We start from the raw sequence: 18,525 nt of genomic DNA, 5'->3' as shown, positions 1-18,525 counted from the left end.
ATGTAACTGCAGGGATCCCTGGGTGGCGCAGCGGTTTGGCGCCTGCCTTTGGCCCAGGGCGCGATCCTAGAGACCCGGGATCGAGTCCCACGTCGGGCTCCCGGTGCATGGAGCCTGCTTCTCCCTCTGCCTGTGTCTCTGCCTCTCTCTCTCTCTCTCTCTCTCTCTCTGTGTGTGACTATCATAAATAAATAAAAATTAAAAAAAATATATAACTGCAATAAATGGAAAAGGATATGAGATGAAAAAGCTCAACAAAGGGGACTTTAGCACATGCTAGACAGACCTGAAGATTCCCAGCAAGGTAACAGAAATTAAGCATGGTGCTCAGAGATTCTGACAGCAGCTCAGCAAGGCAATTTTATATCTACTGGCTGTAATAATACAAAAAGGCTGCATTTTACATTTCATTTGTATAGTTATTCATTTTCACGGTATTTTATAGAAGTATCAGTCCATGAAGGGTTGAAAATCAAGAAAAAAAATCCTGGTCCTTCATCAGAGATAATGTGAGACTCTCTCAATGGGAACATAGCATGGGAAGTCACAAAAAGTGAAAAATACAGGTGAGGATTACAAAGAAAGATGGTAAATGGAAAAGTCCAATACGTGTTTGATTAAAGCCAAAGACGAATGTATAAGACATAATGGCTGGGAGCCTTTCAGCACTGAGGAAAGTATAATAATCTATGGATGTGCAACAAATCCCGAAAAAGGCTGACTGAAAAGAAATCCACATTTGGACACCCAGCAGTGGAACTACTGAAAAATCAATGTTAGAGACAAAAATCAGAAAAGTAGCCAGAATCACAGTCCCTTCAAAGACTAACTTTGGTTTCTCAATTGTAACAAAGTCAAAGGTGATGAAATGCTTATCTTCCTTGTTCTCACAGAAAATAACTACACCTGCAATTCAATCCTCAGTGAACATCTTTCAAGAATGAGGGCAGAATAAAGATCTTTTCTAGATAAACAATCTGCCACCACTAGACTCATTAGAGAAAGTTCTACAAGACATATTCTAATAGAAAGAAAGTGATCCCAGAGGAAAGTCGAAGATGCAAGGAGGAATGAAGAATAAAGTAATAAATAAGTGGATAAATCCAAACGATCACCAACAGAATATGACAGTAACGCTGTTATGGAGGATTTTTAAGGGCTGGAAAAAAATTCGAAGATCCAACAAAGGAGGGTCTCAGAAGATGGGAAAAGTAGCACTTCTTTTCTTTTTTTTATTTTTTCTTTTCTTCCTTCCATCCTTTCTCTCTCTCTCTCTCTCTCTTTCTTTCTTTCAAAGTAGTGGACTTTAACTTTCAGGCTTACAGAAAAATCAAATGTGAAGTACAGTTTTCATATTACCTGCCACCTGTTGTCCAATATTAACATTTTGCATTACAGTGAGTGCATTTGTTACAATGGATGAGCCAATACTGATATATCATTATTAATTAAATACCACAGTTTACAGGAGGGTGTGTTCTTTGTGTCATACATTTTATGGGTTTTGGCAAATGCAAAATGCCACATACTCACTATCCTGGTATCGTACAGAATAGGTCCGCTGTCTTCAAACTATCCTATGCTCCATCTATTCATCCTTCCCCAAAATGACTTCATATGCATATTATCTATGAGGAAGCTAAACCAAATGTAAGCCAGATCCATGCTCTGCAAGCTGCAGGGAGTAGACACCTGGAGTCCTAGCAAGTGAGGGGCAGGAAGTACATTTGTGAATCCAGAAACTGCTCATTCCCTCCATCCCTTCCTTCTTCCCTCCTCCTCCCCGACACGTCTGGCACCTCTGCACTGAGCCCTTGCTATCTGCCCTGCAGTGTGGAAGGCGCTGGAATACACCTGTAAAGAGGATGCACTTCCTGCTCTGGGTTCATGTGTCTCACAAAAGACCTGCTGTTATGAATTGGAGGTATGAGAAATGTCTGATGTTTTATTTATCATGCTAGTCTTATGTTTTAGTAAAGATAAAGGTTTTCAGAGGTTCATGGCTGACTTTGGTCAAATTTGACTTTCCTTGATTTTATGAACTTCAACGTCAACATCTCCGAGGGGAGCACGTTTAGGGACAGAACACCCTCAGACGGAAAGAGGTGACTGTGCCATTTTGGGGGGAAATTCGAAGCAAAGGGCACCATTACCTGACTAATCTCAAATAGGAAACCCCTGAGCAGTGTAATCCCTATATGACTCACAGGGACTCACAGTCCACAAAAGACCACGGTCACAGTCCTCACTTCTCCAATACCAGGAAAGTGAAGAGGCTCTACTTGTAGCTCTTATAACCTGTCTCCTGCAGTGGCTCCTTTCTGAATCATAGAGTCCACAGGTGACAAATGCAAGAGAAGACTGACTTGAAGGGAATGCCAGCTAGCTCAGTTACGTAAAGAGATGTATGTCTTCCCCTGTCTTTTCTAGCGTGTTAGAGCTAGAACACATTCTCGATTACATTTTTATCTCAAACAGCTCTGGAATCTGAAATATCAGTTGGGTAAATCAGTTAGCGGCATTTAATTGAAAAACAACAACAACAACAACAACCCTCAACTAGGAGGACCCGAATGAAACATAAATACCGCAGAAGCAGGAAGAAGCAGGCCAACTCTCCAAACACTCCTCCTCCCTAAACAGGCACACTTTGACTTTTAAAAGACACATAATAGAGATTACCTTTTAGAGACGGCAGTTTTTGAAGCTCTCTGTTATTGCTGGCGTTAAACCTGGAGGAATTTTGCCGCTTCTCTTTCTTCACTATGGGCTGAGGGACTGGCACTTTTATTTTGCTGGACACTGTAGACGGGGGAGCAGCAAGGTTGTTTTTCCTGCTGGAAGTCTGTTTCCAAAATAAAAACAGAAACAAATGCATACCTCAAACGGTCGTGGTTTACAGCACAGTTAGAATCTGGAAAATCTATATGAGTTTTGCTCAGGGACAGTCCCTCCACTTGGCCGTAAACGTCGTTCCTTAAAGTGGCCTGAGTGGAAGCTGGATCCCACCTCTGGATGCTGGATTTCAAGGGATTCACAGATGCCTCATTACTCACGGCTTCCTTCAAACTTTTTACTTCTAAACATTTACTACATAGGCTGATGCCTGTATACACAGGCGGATGATAACGACCCTTCAAAGATGTTCACATCCGACTTCCTGGAAGCTCTGAATATGCTTCCTTACTTGGCAAAAAGGACTTTGGAAATGGGACATGGTAAAAATCCAGGACTGTCAAAGCGGGCCCTGTATAATCACACAAGGTCTCGATAAGACAGGACAAGGCAACACAGAAGCAGATGACAAAGCAGAGGTGAGAGCCTCAGAGAGATTGCAAGAAGCCGTGCTGCTGGCTCGGATGGGAGAAGAGGGGGCCGTGAGCCAAGAAACGCAGGAGGCCTCTAGACGCTGGAAGAGACCTAAACGGACTCTCAACCAGGGCTTCCAGAAAGAACTAGCCATGCTGACACCTTAATTTCAGCCCCATTTCAGACCTCTGACCTCTGGAACTGTAATAAGTTGGTGATCATTTGTCCAGCAGCCATAGGCATCTTGCAGAGCAGACACCTTCTCTGCTGACGCACCACTCAGCCCTCAGCAATCTGTGATAATGACTGAAAAGTGCTTGTCCCTCAAGCCTCAGGAAATGCTCTTCTTTCTAGCTTCCCCGCACTTGCATCCATCTCCAGGCTCCAAATCTAGTGCGTTCATCTCTGCACTGCAACACCTGGGTTGTCTGAGGACAAGTGGCCAGCTCGCAAGGGGAGAAGGAGCTGTGCAAACACCCAAGCAGATGGGGGTGCGCATCGAGAGCATGTGCAGCAGAGTCGGGGGTCCTGCTGCCCAGGTTGCTCAGGTGTGCATGGTCCCCTGTGGGGACGCCAGGGCGAGGGTCAATGAAGCATAGACCATCAAGACCCTTTGTGCAACCCGCTCACTCCTCCCACACCTCCAGGCTGCCCAAAGGAATGGAGTTTGTATGTGCACGTAGGCGCTTTTCAAAAGCCTACCAGACTCACCCTAGAAACATAAACCCACCAAGCCTTTTCTAATCACACGAGTTACGAGAGCAGATGCACCAACTTAAGCATCCGACGATTTGCTCTCCTCCTTGAATGGAATTTTTACTAAGAAGTCAGAGCAGCTTTATTTTAAAAGAAGGTGCTTAGGAATAGTTGGCAAGAGTTTTCCAAGACGCAGGATGCCCAGACATACACAGGATTCTGAATAGGGAGCGAGGGCCTGGGCTCCCTCCTCTCCCACAGTTGGCAGCTTTTCCCTTGAAAGGGCTTTCCCAGATGTCATCTTTAACATGTGTCATTCTTTCCACCTGACCATGAAAGTTGGGTCTTCATCCTTAAAAACCCGATTCATACCTCTCCTCCTCCCCAGAATTCCCCAGAAGCCCTAGTTTTCACCCCCCAGTCACAAACAGCTCTTCCTAGGCCATGTACCTGTCTTAAAATGTTAAGTTATATACGGATGTGTCTAGTACAGTTACACCTCCTTTCCACCTTCTATAATGCTGAATCCCATGTGCCACACATGAGAACCCTGAGGACAACAGGGCACGTGCCGCTCCCTCCCAGACAGGAGTGGACTGGCCATCTCCTGCAACAAAGCTTGGAACACTGGCATTGGGTGATGGGGCAGGCTCATAAACAGAATTAACTCCATGCATATCCACAGCCCATGCACGACGCACGCTGAGGCGAGGCTTCTAATGTCTGACAGGGAAAAACGTTATCCCTAAGACCTGCTGACTCTGAGCCACTGGCTCTTCTGCATGGGCCCTGCTGGCTGCCCTCCTCCGAGCACTGTCCTTGGGACAGGCAGAGAGAGCTTGTAGAAAGAAGACCTAGTCCCATCACCCAGGCTAATCCACTGTAGTCACTTCCTAGGGCTCAGCTTCAGCCCATTGGCTTAACAGTGGTCTCTAGAGCCCCACGCTCAGGTCATCAGCTCCTGCACCGGTCCGCTCAGGGGAGGAGCAAGGAAGTGCGCTGCTCACCCTGAGTGCAGCTCCCTGAGGCCTCCAAGAAGTGTGGTCAACTCCGTGGGCTGCCGCCTGCCTGGCTGAGCTCTGCTACAAGGTGGCTGTCTGGTCTTTCCCTCAATGGGATATCAGCTCCATGAGGGCTTGGATGCCATGCTGTCCTGTTCTGTGAGAGCCAAGGACTGCCCCACACCGGCCAGGTCAGGCAGGCCCCTCCGAGGGCATGTGTGTGTGTCCTGGGGGGACAGCATTCGGGCAGGGCCACCAAGAGTGGGGGTCAGTGTGACCACCCTTGCTGCAGACAGGTGGGCAGGCATCCAGGGAGCCTGGGGGCCACAGGTGCCTGCAGAGCCCACTAGCCCAGGTCAGAGTCTGACCCTTGCCTGATGGGCACCTGGAAGCCACGCAGGAGGCACTGAGCAGGGTGACGGTGTGAATTTATCTTCCTGTTCAAAAGGCGCTTCGGGCTGCAGTGTGGCCTGCAGACGGGAAAGGAGGAGGCTAGAGGTCTAGACCACAGGTGGGACTAGTAGCTGCAGCAGACCAGTGGCTAGCAGGTGTGTGGGGAGTTCCAGGGGGGGCATGGCAGAGGCCTGGGGAACCAGCGGATGGGCGGCTGGGGTCACCAGTCACAGTGATGAGAAGGAGAAGTGGGCCAAGAAGCTGGGTCGTGAGCATGCTGGGTCTGAGTCAAAGACATGGTGACACCCATCCTCACTGCCCCCCGAGCTCTCTGCTTTGTGGAAAAGGGCCAGAGTGCTTGCTGTCCTCGGTGTCCTGGCCACCACCTGGCTGCCCTCGGCTGCCTTCTCCACCCACCCAGGGCCTAGCTGTGCGTCTGGCCCTTGGACACCTTGTGCGAGCTGAACACGAACTTTGCAGTTACCCGTCTCCATGGTCACTGAAGTCACCGAATGAGGAGGCCACCCAGCAGAGGCGTGCAGAGTGGAAGAGGTGGAGGGGTGAGGGGATGAGGAGAAGGATGAGGCTGAGAAAAGACAGTCTTTGAAGAAGGAGGAGGTCAACCCACCAAATGGCACTCAAAGCCAAAGTCCGCAGACTCGGACTTGGCATTTTGGGGCTGGTGGAGGCTGCTGAGGGCAGTGGGGCAGCAGGGAGAGGCTGCCGGACTGAGGCCAAGGCGGGGAGGCCTGTAACAGCTTCGGGAAGGTAGCCGGGAAGAGCGTCAGGGCAAGCAGCAGAGCCTCAGGAGGGACCTCGGACTGTCTGGAGGGCAAGAGGCTTGACCATGCTGGGTGCTGACTGGGAGGCCACCAAGGCTCGGCTGAGTGACAACGGAACAAGCGAGATCTGGGCCCTGGCGTGCAGTGACAACAGGACAAAGGATGGACAAGACAGGACAGCTGTCAGTCTGACGGCCGGAAGGGAGTCAGATATCTGAGGGCCTCCCTTGTGTGCACAGACACATGTGGTCACCTGCAAGAAGCACTCTGAAGGGAGGCGAGGCCTGAGGAGGTGAGGACCCCAAGGGGTCCCTGAACAGCAGAGAGAGGCAGGAGCCCAGAGAAACAGACACACTCTGAACACCAAATACCAGCAGCCAACTGGACATGTAGTGGTCGGTGCCCAGGGGGCCCACTGCCTACACAGAACAGTCGCTGGGACCCCCCAACCTACTCACGGCCAGCTGCTGTCCTGAGCCTGAGCCGGGATGGGTGCTGTTACCCCAGGGCCCTGCAGTGCCCTGCCCCATGGTGCAGTGTGATCTCCTGGGATCATACAGGGAGGAGTGATGCCAGCTTGGACCTTGCTTGCTCCCTGGACTTCAGACACCACTTCCCTTGTGTCCCATATCCCAGCAATTCTACGCTCCAATATCTTCTAAATTTCTTCTAAAATTCTCCCCTTCTGCAATTAGACGATCACTATGATGGACTATCACCACTGTGTGCCAGAGACCGTGATTCAGAGCTCAAGAAGTACTTGCACACTTTTTAAGATCTTGAAAAAACAATTCATCTAAAGAGTATGGTACTGGCATAAAGACAGCCACAGAAGTCGATGGAACAGAATTATGACCCAAGACCACTCGATGGGAGATGACTCTTCAACCAGTGGTGCCGGGACAGCCCTGCTGTTTGGCACGGTCAGCCTCGAGTGTGTGAGGGCAAGAAAGGTGGTCTCCAGAGAAACCAGGCTGTCTAGGAAAAACTAAGGCTGCTAGTGTAGGAGCTGGCCCCTCAGAGCAAAGCTCCCTGCACTCGGCCTTTCAGGGCTGGAAGCCACAAGAGCCAGCTCTCAGCTCAGACCTGCCAAGCGAGCTGTTTGCTGACAAGCCCACCCAAGTCCAGCACCCACGGCCCGCTGTGCTGCGGCCTCAGCTCTGGGTATGCGGTACCCGGGCATCTGATGGAACTGCTGCCAGGGGGTCCCCTGGTTTCAACTTTTGTCCCTCTATTTCCTACACAGCAGCTGCATAGAGCTTTAATTTATTTTTTGCAGAGAGCTTTTTAAATACATGTCAGATCCTCCTCCTTTCCTGCTCAAACCACGTCAATGGCACTGCAGAACCCACTAGCCCAGGTCAGAGTCTGACCCTCAATGGCTTCCTGTCACCCTAAGAATAAAACCCAAGGGCTGCTGACGAGATCCCACTGGACCTTCCTTGCCTGTCCCCATCTCTTTGTCCCTTCTGCTCAAGCCTCCCTCGTTTCTCTTCAGCCAAACTGGCCTCCCTTCCAGTGGACACACAAGCTCACTTGTGCCGTAGGGCCTGTGCACTAGCTGCTTCCTCTGGCTGGAACGCCCTTCCCCAGATCTCTGCACCACTGGCTCCTTCTTCACATTCGGGAGTCACCTCTAACATCCTCTCCTTGGTGAGACCATCCCGGGCCACCTGAAGCAGCCTCTGCAAACGTGAGTAGCTTTGATATCACAGGGGTCAGGGGGTGATCCTGATGTTGAGAGCTCCAGGGCCACTGCTCCACAGGGTGAGAGAAACCAAATGCCAACAGTGCCCCTTACACACACCAGCGCACCTGGCGCTCGCTGAAAGCAAACTGCGCGAGTGCACGGGCCCTGCTGTGTCCCGCGCTGCACCCCCAGCACCCATGATGGCACCCAGCACTCGGGAGGGGGTCAGAGTGTGCCTGCGGGGTGACTGTGACTGGGAAGGGGTCACCTGGAGGGAAGCCTGCAAGATGGCAAAGCATGGCGTCCAGGGAGGAAAAGGACTTGGGGAGAGAGAAAGGTCACTCCCATGATGGACAGGGCACACTCCAGGGCCTGCCCTCTGCCATGCGATACCTCCTCCCGTAAGATCTGGACCAGGATGCCAATCAGTAGAGCAGGTAAGAAAGCTTGCTCCTAAGGGCACACTGGGTGAAATGAGAGAGTATCGAGTTTTATGCTATTTTATTTTTTAACCATGTGTGTTTTGATCCCCAAAACAAAGATAAAATTTCTAAAAAGGAAGATGGGAAGCACCTTGTTTCCCCTGGGCCTCCCCCAGGCCTGCTCCTATGGGAGACAGCGAGGCATTGTCCGGGTGTCAGGTGTAAGTCTTTGCAACTCAGGCAGTCCTGGGCTGGTGGGGAGCAGGGCCCCTCCTTCTCACCTCCACATTCCCTTCTCTTCTACCATCCACTTTTCCCTAACTTCATCCACTTCCATCTAAATTTAATACTTCATATTAGGAGTGACAGCCGATGAAGTTAAAATAAGTCACACGCACTTGAATTGAAATTATTTTGGAAAACACTACCCGTGCCTTTCTGTGAAGCGGGAAATATTCTTTACCTGCTGTCCAGTGGGGTAGCCACCAGCCACCTGCGGCTCCTGAGCACTCGAAATGTGGCTAGTACGACCGAAGAACTAAATTTTCAAATTTAATTTGATTTCTATCCATTTCAAGAGCCACATGTGGCTAATGGTTAGCGTTCTCCAGGCATTTTGGTGTTCCTGCTGGGTCAGAACAGCACGGGGCCAGAGCTACCATCCCGCTTGAATCATGCTAAGTTTCGTCTTAATAAAATATTTAAAATGAAGGAAATCCAATGTCCTCAAACTAATATCCAACCCCCCTTCGATTCTGGCCTTGTCCTCTCACTCCCCCAGGTGGAGGAAACGAAGATGACAGCATTGCCTGGATTTGGGCAGCAGGGCCTCCTCCCTGCAGTGGCCCTTCCTAGACCTGACCGGACCAGAAGCAGAGCCCCGGAAGTCTTAGCTGAACACAACATTCCAGCAGGAAGGTGCAAGGCCATCACCTACAATGTTGTGTCAAGTTAGACACCACCGAGCCCTGACCTTTGGGCACCCGATGTTTTAAAGAAACACTGGAGACTTTTTACAGTGGAAATCTTTCACATGAATTTTCCCTGTGACTTGGGGAAATATCACCGTGATTCATGTTGGTGGCAGACTGACTCACACAGCAGATGCAGGTGGAGAGCTCTGCACCCGGACACGCAGGGCTACAGGCGTGCACTCACCCCGCAACGGCTTTAACATGGGAACTCTGTGCTTTTTCCATGAATTGGAAAACTTTATAAATGATTTCATGTCATTCACTGAACTCTTTCTAGAATTATGTTATCCTGTAAATGGAGCTTTTCCTGAAGAGGGAGAGGGGTACAACATATGCCTAAGGTCCAACACACTTTCTGGGGCTCCATATTTAATGGTGACCTTGTGTTTGCTGAGGGGCTTTAAAGCATCTATTTCCTCTGGTTGGGTCTTTACAAGAAACGTGCTCCATCTTGTCCCATGTCTTCAGCAGCTGCAGGGTGTGATGGGTGGAGGGCCAACTCACTCCCAAGCCTACCCAATGCCCATGAGCAATGGGTGGGACACGTTGTTAACACCAGAAACGGTCAACATTTAAGTTCTTAACAGGTGACAACAATGTTCTTTTTGTCTTTCCCAGTGTTTGTACAGCAAGACACAATATGTATATAAATATGTATATGTATAATATACATATGTATATAAAATTTATAAAATAGTTTAAAAAATAAACAGTTCACCCTTAACGCAGGTTTGAGCTGTGCAGGCCTACTTCTACACAATTTTTTTTAGTAAGTTCACTATGTTTATATGTATTTTCTGTTAGCATTTTCTTTAGGTTACTTTATTGTAATAATACAATATACAATACCTGTACGATATCAGACATGTGTTAATCGACTGTTCATGTTACTGGTACGGCTACCTGTCAACAACAGGTATTCGTAGTTGTTATGGGGGAATCAACAGTTACACAACAGATTTTTCAGTGTGTACGCTGGGGGTGGTGGTGATTGGGACCCCTAGTCCCTATGTTGTTCATGTATATGTATGTTCTACTGAGAAAAGTTCTACAAATAAACTCAAAACAAAAAATACAAAGCACTGAAAATCATATCGGAAACCTACTTAAAGATAAATCCTATTTTGAACTGCTTTAATTAAAACAAGATCTTTTGAGACTATACATCTTACCACCAACCTCTGGTGCTATATAAAGGCTAATAACTAAAACCAAAACCAAAAACCCTCTTCTTAAAATGTTCACAGGACATTAGAAAGACCCAAGTACCATAATCTTTTGCTTTAGTCCACTGCTGTTTATTTAAAACAGATTGAACTGAAAGAAAACTCTGCATCAAAATTTCTTTAGAGGATCGAAAGATAAACGTATTTTTTTTTCTTTCTAATTTATCATATAAGAAAACCAGCAAGCTCACTGATTTGAAGCTCCCTTTCTTCCTGAGAACTTTTAAAACCCACCAACACACACTTCTTGCCTCCAGGTCCTCACATACACGGCAAGTGCAAAGAAGCACCAAGCTAAATTGCTGTCCTCGAGTGCTTAATCTAGTTAGGGAGGCAGATCGAGATAAACAAAAGTTGTCCAAGGCAGTATAAATGATAAGTGACCGGTAGAGCCAGTAACTGTTATTCTAATTTAAAAAATGGAAAAAACATAGGTGAGAAAAGCTTCCTTTAAATTTCAGAATAAATGAACCTGAGCTGGAACTCAGACGACAAATGGAGTAAGGGGGCCAATGAGCACGTAAAGGGCGTTCAACAAAACAAGGCCTGGGGAGCCCTGGGGGCTCCTGGAGACACTTTCTAGGGTCCGTGCTTTTACAACACAAAGACATGATTTGCCTTTATAACCATCATTATGCCAATTTTTCACAGGCTACAAGGCACAGGTATCAAAACAGACAATGCAGGAGCAACTCAAAGAGCCAGCTAGCTTCTATGAAGCCAGACATGAAAGGAATTTGCAAAAACACGGTGCAATGCCATTTTTCTCAGAGAATTTTTGTGAACGGTTAGTTCTCGTAACAACATGCTGCTTATGTCAACATGTACTGGGTGTGTTACTATTAGATGAATTCAAGAATATTCTTAGAATTTGTTTTAATTTCTACTAAGAAAAGTTATCAGCTAAAGCTGACCTAAACAAAAGCTCTTCGGGGTCCTAATTTTTAAGAGTGTAAAGTGCTGATACTCTTTTGGTTTGAACATTGCTATTCTAAAGGAGGAATGTGTCAGGCATGATTTGCAAGTGAACGTACATCCTCTGTGGAGGCGTTTTCCTAGGGCAGTGGTCTCACTGGGGGCTCTTTTGCCCTCCAGATGTCTGGGAATGTCTGGAGGCACTGTGGGTTGTCAAAACTGGAGGGTGGGGGGAGACCACTGGCATCTTGTCAGGAGGGCCGGGAGTGCTGGCAAACCTCCGCCAGTGCACAGTCTGCAGGGCAGCCCTGTGGGAAGCATCTGGAACGTGTCAACAGCCCTGAAGGTGGGGTGCCTGTTCAGTACAGCAGATCTCACCTGGGAGGCACTTCAGGGTCTGCCCAGCGCCCTGCTTCTCATATGGAGCAGGAGCAAGCCCTGGAAAGGGATGGGAAGCTCACAGAATCTGCTCCTAACTCACATGCCCTCCAATCCACTACTGATTATCCCCTCTGCAGAGCCTCTGTCCTGAACACCAGGACTCTAAGCAAAGACGATGCAGCGTGGCTGGGAAAGTGGGCCAAGGCATGGTGATCAAAAGCAGGAAATTCTACCCCTATATGTAATAGTTACTTAGGAATTGAAAAAAAAATCTTAAAGTACTGGTTCTTTGGGTCCTGAGTTTCACTGGAGTCCGGTTTAGGGTTGTGTGGAGAAAAAGTGGGAAGAGAATGATGGGCAATGAATGTGGCGGGAAACTCCCCCGCCCCGCAACAGCCCGGGCTCAGAATTCAGCCTGTAGACCGTGGCTTTGGTGTTATGGGGAGAGGAGTTGGGGACTCATCACAGGAGGTGATGCTCACAGCTGCCTCCTCCCCAGGAAACACACCAACCAACAAACCACTTCCACTGTCCTCCGGCACTCAAGTTAAAATTCCTGCTACACAGCCGAGACTACAAAGTCCAATTTTCTTAAAAAGATACTCTTCACAAAAATGTTATCTATGTTACCATGTAATGGGTGGTGTTGTTAGATGAATTACTATTATTGAAATTTCAGTTTTAATTTCTGAGACATAAGTCTACCAGCTACACCTATGGGACTTCAGTAAGCCTGGCCCCTGTTCTCTGTAACACCAAGGTGGGTTGGAGGGGAGGCAAATGGACAGATCATAGAGAGAAAAATGTCATTACTAAAGGTAGAACGTGTCAAGATAAGCTAACAAGTTGGGGAGAGGACCATTCAAGTTTCTTTCAAACAACAGATGTTATGTACGAGTTGCTGTAGAGACTTTCAAACAAAGCTAAGCTGAAGCAGGACAGAAAATTCGTGACCAGAGAACAACACTCAAAACAACCTTTAATGTGCTTAAAACAAATCACTTTACAAAGACTATTAACACTTTTAAAAGCAAACTGGACACAGTATACAAATTAAAACAACTACACAAAAAAATTACTGTGGCATGGTCTGATCTTCCAAAACGGACTTTACAAACCTGAGCGATTTATTAAGATTCTGGATATTGATAAAGCGTGCCTAGTTATGTTTGCACAGCTCTGAAGGTTACACTGAGAACAGGTGCTCAGAGCTGAGTTTTCCAACTTCCCGTTCCCCAGGAGCCCACCTGCGGCCTCACTCCCCAGAAGCGTGTCATGAAATAGACCCATTAGGACTGGGCAAACTTTTGTTTCCAGGACACATGTGGGTAAGTCAAATTTAAACATCCTACTTGAAAGAGAAGAGAATAAAACAAAACAAAACATATCGATACACATCATTCAAGGAAGCAAGAAATTTCTAGAAAAGCGTGCACAGCAGCAGCTATGACCTTTAATAGTATTTTGTTACAGCAGAAGATATTCTCTGCCACACATCCTGCAGGGAAAATTCCTTTCTTTCAAGAGGGGCCATGCCTCATCTATCCCATATAGTTAAAAATGGCCAAATCTGAGACTCACCATATTTTTAAAGGTGAGGTACTAGGGCCACAGAAGCCAGGTGACATCACTTAGTGGCAATCAGGAGTCAGCATTTTTACTACCTAATCCCCAGCTGAAAACACTTGCCCCTCATCCTTCCGACTAACCTCCTCAGGCTGTCTTTTAAGAAAAGAGCGTTCTGCAGTGTAAGCCACTCGTTTCTTCGTTTTCCACAAGCCTAGGTTACAGCCAGCCAGAATTTTAGTACAAGGACTTTCCCATTCTTGAAGTGGTGTGTTAAGTCAAACCACCACAGGCCAGGTTCTGTTCTGTTTTTCTCTGTTGAGGTGATTTCCCAAAAGCCTGGCTACTCTGCCCTGGATGGACACCTGTTCTGTGTGGCCCTCGGGCTGGGAAGCTCTGAATATGGTAACTGCTCTCACACAGGTGAGCTCATGGGCGGAGCCGAGGGAGAGCCAGCTGTGAAAGCAGTGTGAATTGAACAGGTCTGAAAAGCAGCACGGGAATAGCAGTCCTATTTGAATTGTTCAGGTTAAAATATTCATGTTCAGAGTAACGTTGACAGGAGAGGGAAAGAGTGCACAATGAGGGTTTCATGCACCTGAGTGGGTCAATCGTATTTGGTCACTGGGTGGAACCACATATGAAGTGAGATGAAGGCTGAGGAGGAAAACAATTAAAAACAAAACAAAACAAAAAAACAGGCTCAACCCAAAGTTCATATGAATTGAAGTGCCTCAATTTGTGTTCCCGCAAAAATAATTTACACAGTGACCTGCCAACTGTCATGCTTAACATGCCATGTTGCCTCTGGGATCCTTATGAGGAAGTAGTGAAGGGCCCACCATTTCAGTATTTTTCGGTGGTAATTTCAAGCTCTGTAGCTCCAGCTCTTAGTAGCACTAGAAAAAATACAAAAAGACAAGTGGGGCATCACACTCAGGCACTGCAGGCCACACCTCAAGAGTCTTAAGCATCTGACAGTCTAGGAACCCAATCCACCTTAAAAACACGCATTCTAATTATTAGCGGTTTCATTATCTCTGAGTTAACTGATGGATTTTTGAGGCTCAGACTCAAAATCATTCATCCTTATAGTCACGTTCTCTCTGCTACAACAGGAATAAATGAACCATACATACTGATATTCTTTGTCACACCAGCAGTGAGAGGAGACAGGTACGTAAGCAAGAAAGGTTTTGGGGAGGTCCGGGAGCCTTAGCAGTTTTAGTGAAATATCAGTAAACAAGAAAAAAGAAAAAACACCCTCGCGGGGTGGCCAAATTTCATTTAAATCAATGTAGTCAAAAAAGTGGAAGGAAGTCAAAAGCAGGAATACCACAGTAAAACGTGATTATGTGCTAAAATAAAGGGCAGGGAAAGACTGGCATGGATAATCCCCAACTACTGATATTTAAGGAACCTTTTGGATTTCTGCTTTTTTGCTTTGGGGAGAGTGACAGATTTGCTGGAACAGACCACCTGCTCAAGAGGACGGAGGCTTGGAATGCACCAAATGATAAGGAAAAGATACCCCCTGCCAGGTTAAGAAAAAAAAAAAAAAGGCTACTGCCTATAATCAGCAGTTAACTGTGTTTCCCAGACGACTCTGAACTCATTCTAATTCGACTTATAAGAAGGGGTCTGACACTTGCAAATTAATGTCATCTGTGATGAGACCAGGGACCTCGATGATCCAGCTCTGGAGAACGTGACAATCAAGCAATTCTCCGCTACCAATGATCCAAAAGGGCCTCTCAGCTCCGCCTGGGTCCAGACGGCTCCAGAATCCTTAGCCTGAGGTTCTAGTTCAACAACTACTCCACAAGGAAGAAAAGGCAAAGTGCTGGCTCTGCAAATATTCTCAAGGCACAACTGCGCCAAACAATGACATCAACCCCGCTAGGTAGACACAGTCCTCACTGAGCCCACAGGTGAGAAGGGAAAGAAGTCAGCACTGCCCAATGGAGAGAGTGAAAGGATGAGGGAAGACTGTAAACAGAAAGGTACCAACGCTACTGGGGAAAGAGGCTCTGGGAATCAGACATCAACAGAGGAGCCAGTGGGAGACTGAAGCAGCAAAGACCGCACCAGGGTAGCAAAGGTGATGGGAGGAGGAGCCACGGAGAGGGACGGACCTGACCTGGCTGCTCGTGAAGGAAGGAAGGGGAGGGTCTGAGAGCTAAAAGGAGCGTGAACAACAGTGGTGAAACCAGTCTCTGGGGATCCCTGGGTGGCGCAGTGGTTTGGCGCTTGCCTTTGGCCCAGGGCGCGATCCTGGAGACCCGGGATCGAATCCCACATCGGGCTCCCGGTGCATGGAGCCTGCTTCTCCCTCTGCCTGTGTCTCTGCCTCTCTCTCTCTCTCTCTGTGTGACTATCATAAAAAAAAAAAAAAAAAAAAAAGAAACCAGTCTCTGCAGGAGGGCTGCTAGATAGGAGGTGGGGGTTAGCCACAGCCGCCCAGATTACAACTTCCATCTCTCTTTTCCCAGACCGAAATATTAAAAACTGAAAGAACTAACGTTTCAGGTCACGAGGGAGACTACGAGGAAAAACTCGTGCAGAAGAGCCTGGTTCCCACCACACTGTTTTCCTGCCCTTCGTTAAAACGTGTTCATGAGGAGGGGGGGGGGGGGAGGAAAGAAAAAAAAAAAAAAAAAAGGAAAGGGAATATCGGAGAGCAGTTACCTCTGATTCTATTATGTCTTGTCCTTCCTTTGAACTTTTTCCACTTTTCCCTGCTTTTGGTGATTCCTGGGAAACAGCAAGCAAATCAATTAGGCTTCTCGGTCTTTAGGCGCCGACCCATCCGACAGACCAAAGGGCAGCTCTGAACACGGATTCGCGCTGTTTAACCGGCGCTTCTGGCCTTTTCCATCGGCACCACCGAGAAATCCCGACTCCTGTGCGAGACGCCCCAGGGCGACGCGGCTCCCCCGCCCCCAGATTCAGACCCTCCCTGCGTGCTCCTGGGTTTGGTCGAAGCTCGAGGCAGGAGCAGACGAGCGCACGTCTGCGGGGTCCCCGGCACGGCCCCTCTGGCCTCCCACCCCGAACCCCGAGAGCTGGGATTGCTGGGCGGGGTCCGACGCGCTGCCCCCCGCCCCCAAAGGCCACGCAGCGCACTCACAGCCATCACCGCCGCCACCCGGGACAAGGACGGTGTTTCAGAGCGTCCCCCCGGAGAGGAGGCAGGTCTGCAGCGCAGCGGGGAGCCGGGTCCATGGGCTCCCCTCCTCCGGCCCGGGGTCCCTCCAGGAGCCCGCAGCCGTCGAGCCCCGCCCCGGGCCAACCACCTCCGGCCGCACCTGCCCCCGCCCGCGCCCCGCCCCGCCCGCGCGCCGCCCCCGCCCCCGCCCCCGCCCCCGCCCCGGGCAGTCGCGACCCCCCGGCCCCGGGCGGCCCCCCGCGCCCTGGGACCCCGCCCCGCGCGGCCCCTGCCCCTCCCCAGGCGGCCGGCGGCCCGGGCCCGGACTCACTTTCTCCTTCTTGTTTTTATTCGGCATGGCTGGTGCGGACCGCCGCCGCCCGCGCCCCGCAGCAGCAGCAGCAGCAGCAGCAGCAGCAGCAGCGCCCCGGCCCCCGCCCCCGCGACCCCCGGCCGCCGCCGCCGCCGCCGCCCGGGGACTCAGTCGCTCGCTCGCTCGCACTTCCCCTTCTCCAGGCTCCCACAGGCTGCGGCAGCCGCGGCGGCGGCGGCGGCGGCAGCAGCGGCGGCGGCGGCGTCTCTCCGCCCCTCCCCCGGCCCGCCCCGCCCCGCCCCGCCCCTCCCCCCGGCCCAGGCCCCCGCCCCGGCCCGCCGCCCCCGCCCCGCCCCCGCGCCGGCCCCGCCCCCCGGCTCCCAGGCCGCTCGCCATTGGCCGACGCGCCCTCACGTGCCCCAACGCTCCCCCCGAGGCCCCGCCCCGGCGCGCGACCCCGCCCCCGCGGCCCTCCTCCCCGCGCAGCGCCGCGCTCCGGCTCCCGCTCCCGCTCCCGCTCCCGGGGCCTTGTCGGCGGTGCCGGTGCGCCGCGGCGGCGACAGGGCGGCCGGGAGAGCCGAGCCCAGGCTGGAAGCGGGCGTGGGGCTGCGCGCGGCGCAGGCGCAGGACGGAGACAGCAGGGGGGCGAGCCAGGCGTGCAACAGGCACGCTTGAAACGGACGGCGGCAACTTCTGCAGCCGGCGGGACGTGGGCAGGCGCGACCGGAGGCCTCCGGGCCTCGCCGCCGTCGCCGCCGCGCTAGCCAGGCTCCCAGGCGCCCGCGCGCCGGCGCTCAGGACGGGATGCGGAGGCCCGCGGCCGCGCGAGCGGCGGTTTCGCTGGGCCCCCGGCCGGAGGCCCCGCCCACACGGCGCCGGAGGCCCCGCCCCCGAGCCCCCCACGTCTCCTCCCACGTCTGGCCCCGCCCCGCGGGTCAGGCTCCCGCTGCGCCAATGGGGTTTGAGTTTACTCTCCGCTTTGGCTTGATCGTAAACCACGTGAGGAGGCCTCTGCCTCGTGACCAGGGCGTCACGTGACGCGCCTCTCCGCGCTCGCCGCTCTGGGGCCCGGAGCTCTCCCGGGGAAGGAGGGCGACTCTGATGAGCCCCTTCCGCAGCCTGTCTGGGGGCAGAAACTCCGGGGACCGCTCCTGAGAGGCGTGGAGGCTCGTCGCCCAGAAACGTGCAGGGCGACGAGGCGCCGGGACTGGACGGGCTCCCGTGTGCCGGGCGCGGCCACGCCCCTGCCGCCGCGGGGGCCCGGCTGCATCTTCCGCGGGCGCTCGGAGGTCGTTGCGCCCGGCCGGGCACCCGGTTTTCGCTCTTGAAAGTTGCTAGGCAAAGCATTTTCGGTTATTTTGTTCTTCGCCGCGACGGGAGGGCTAACAAGAAGCAGAAGGAAAAGATCTAAAGTGAGGCGTGTCGTGGGAGGTCCTGAAAGTAAGTGCTGCCCGCAGGTGTCTGAATCCCCGTCTGCAGGCGGGTGTCGGCAGGTAAACGGCCGTTTGTGCACAAGAGGCGGTTTTAAGTGGGTTCATCGTTGCTCAAAAACAAATAGTTAAAAAAGAAAGCAAACAACAGGGGGTGTAGAAGAGTGTCCTCCATTAACTTAGTCACGCTTCGTTTTTAAAATAAAGCACGTGCTAGCGTACGTCCGTATCGGAAAGGAGTCGCTCTGCACCTGTGTGTGACCATGAGGCTCTAAGGGA

General features: G+C 50.9%; 1 protein-coding gene and 1 long non-coding RNA gene across 8 annotated transcripts in view; one reads left to right on the top strand and one right to left on the bottom strand.

Moving 5' to 3' along the window:
- Positions 1-17,090, bottom strand: part of PPP2R5C (protein phosphatase 2 regulatory subunit B'gamma) — a 123,866-nt gene extending 106,776 nt beyond the window's left edge. For 2 of the 6 annotated variants that reach the window (XM_072762345.1, XM_072762346.1), the window contains exons 1-3: positions 16,835-17,004; positions 16,044-16,109; positions 2,683-2,845 (exon numbers count right to left, since the gene is read on the bottom strand). In XM_072762345.1, the coding sequence (XP_072618446.1) occupies positions 2,683-2,845; positions 16,044-16,109; positions 16,835-16,861 (256 nt within the window). In that variant the 5' untranslated portion in view covers positions 16,862-17,004. Of the gene's footprint in view, positions 1-2,682; positions 2,846-16,043; positions 16,110-16,485; positions 16,647-16,834 lie in introns of those variants that run through there. The other 4 variants (XM_026012608.2, XM_026012610.2, XM_072762347.1 and 1 more) reach the window with 3 other exon arrangements.
- Positions 17,091-17,822: 732 nt separating this feature from the next.
- LOC112930273 (uncharacterized) overlaps positions 17,823-18,525 on the top strand; it is a 29,649-nt gene continuing 28,946 nt past the window's right edge. The window contains exon 1 of one of the 2 annotated variants that reach the window (XR_003237090.2): positions 17,823-18,256. This is a non-coding gene — a long non-coding RNA (uncharacterized lncRNA). The remainder of the gene's footprint in view (positions 18,257-18,525) is intronic. The other variant, XR_003237091.2, reaches the window with a different exon arrangement.

Source organism: Vulpes vulpes, chromosome 6 (genome assembly GCF_048418805.1).
Source record: "Vulpes vulpes isolate BD-2025 chromosome 6, VulVul3, whole genome shotgun sequence".
Lineage (NCBI taxonomy): Eukaryota > Metazoa > Chordata > Mammalia > Carnivora > Canidae > Vulpes > Vulpes vulpes.
This window is presented reverse-complemented; position numbering and strand designations above follow the sequence as displayed.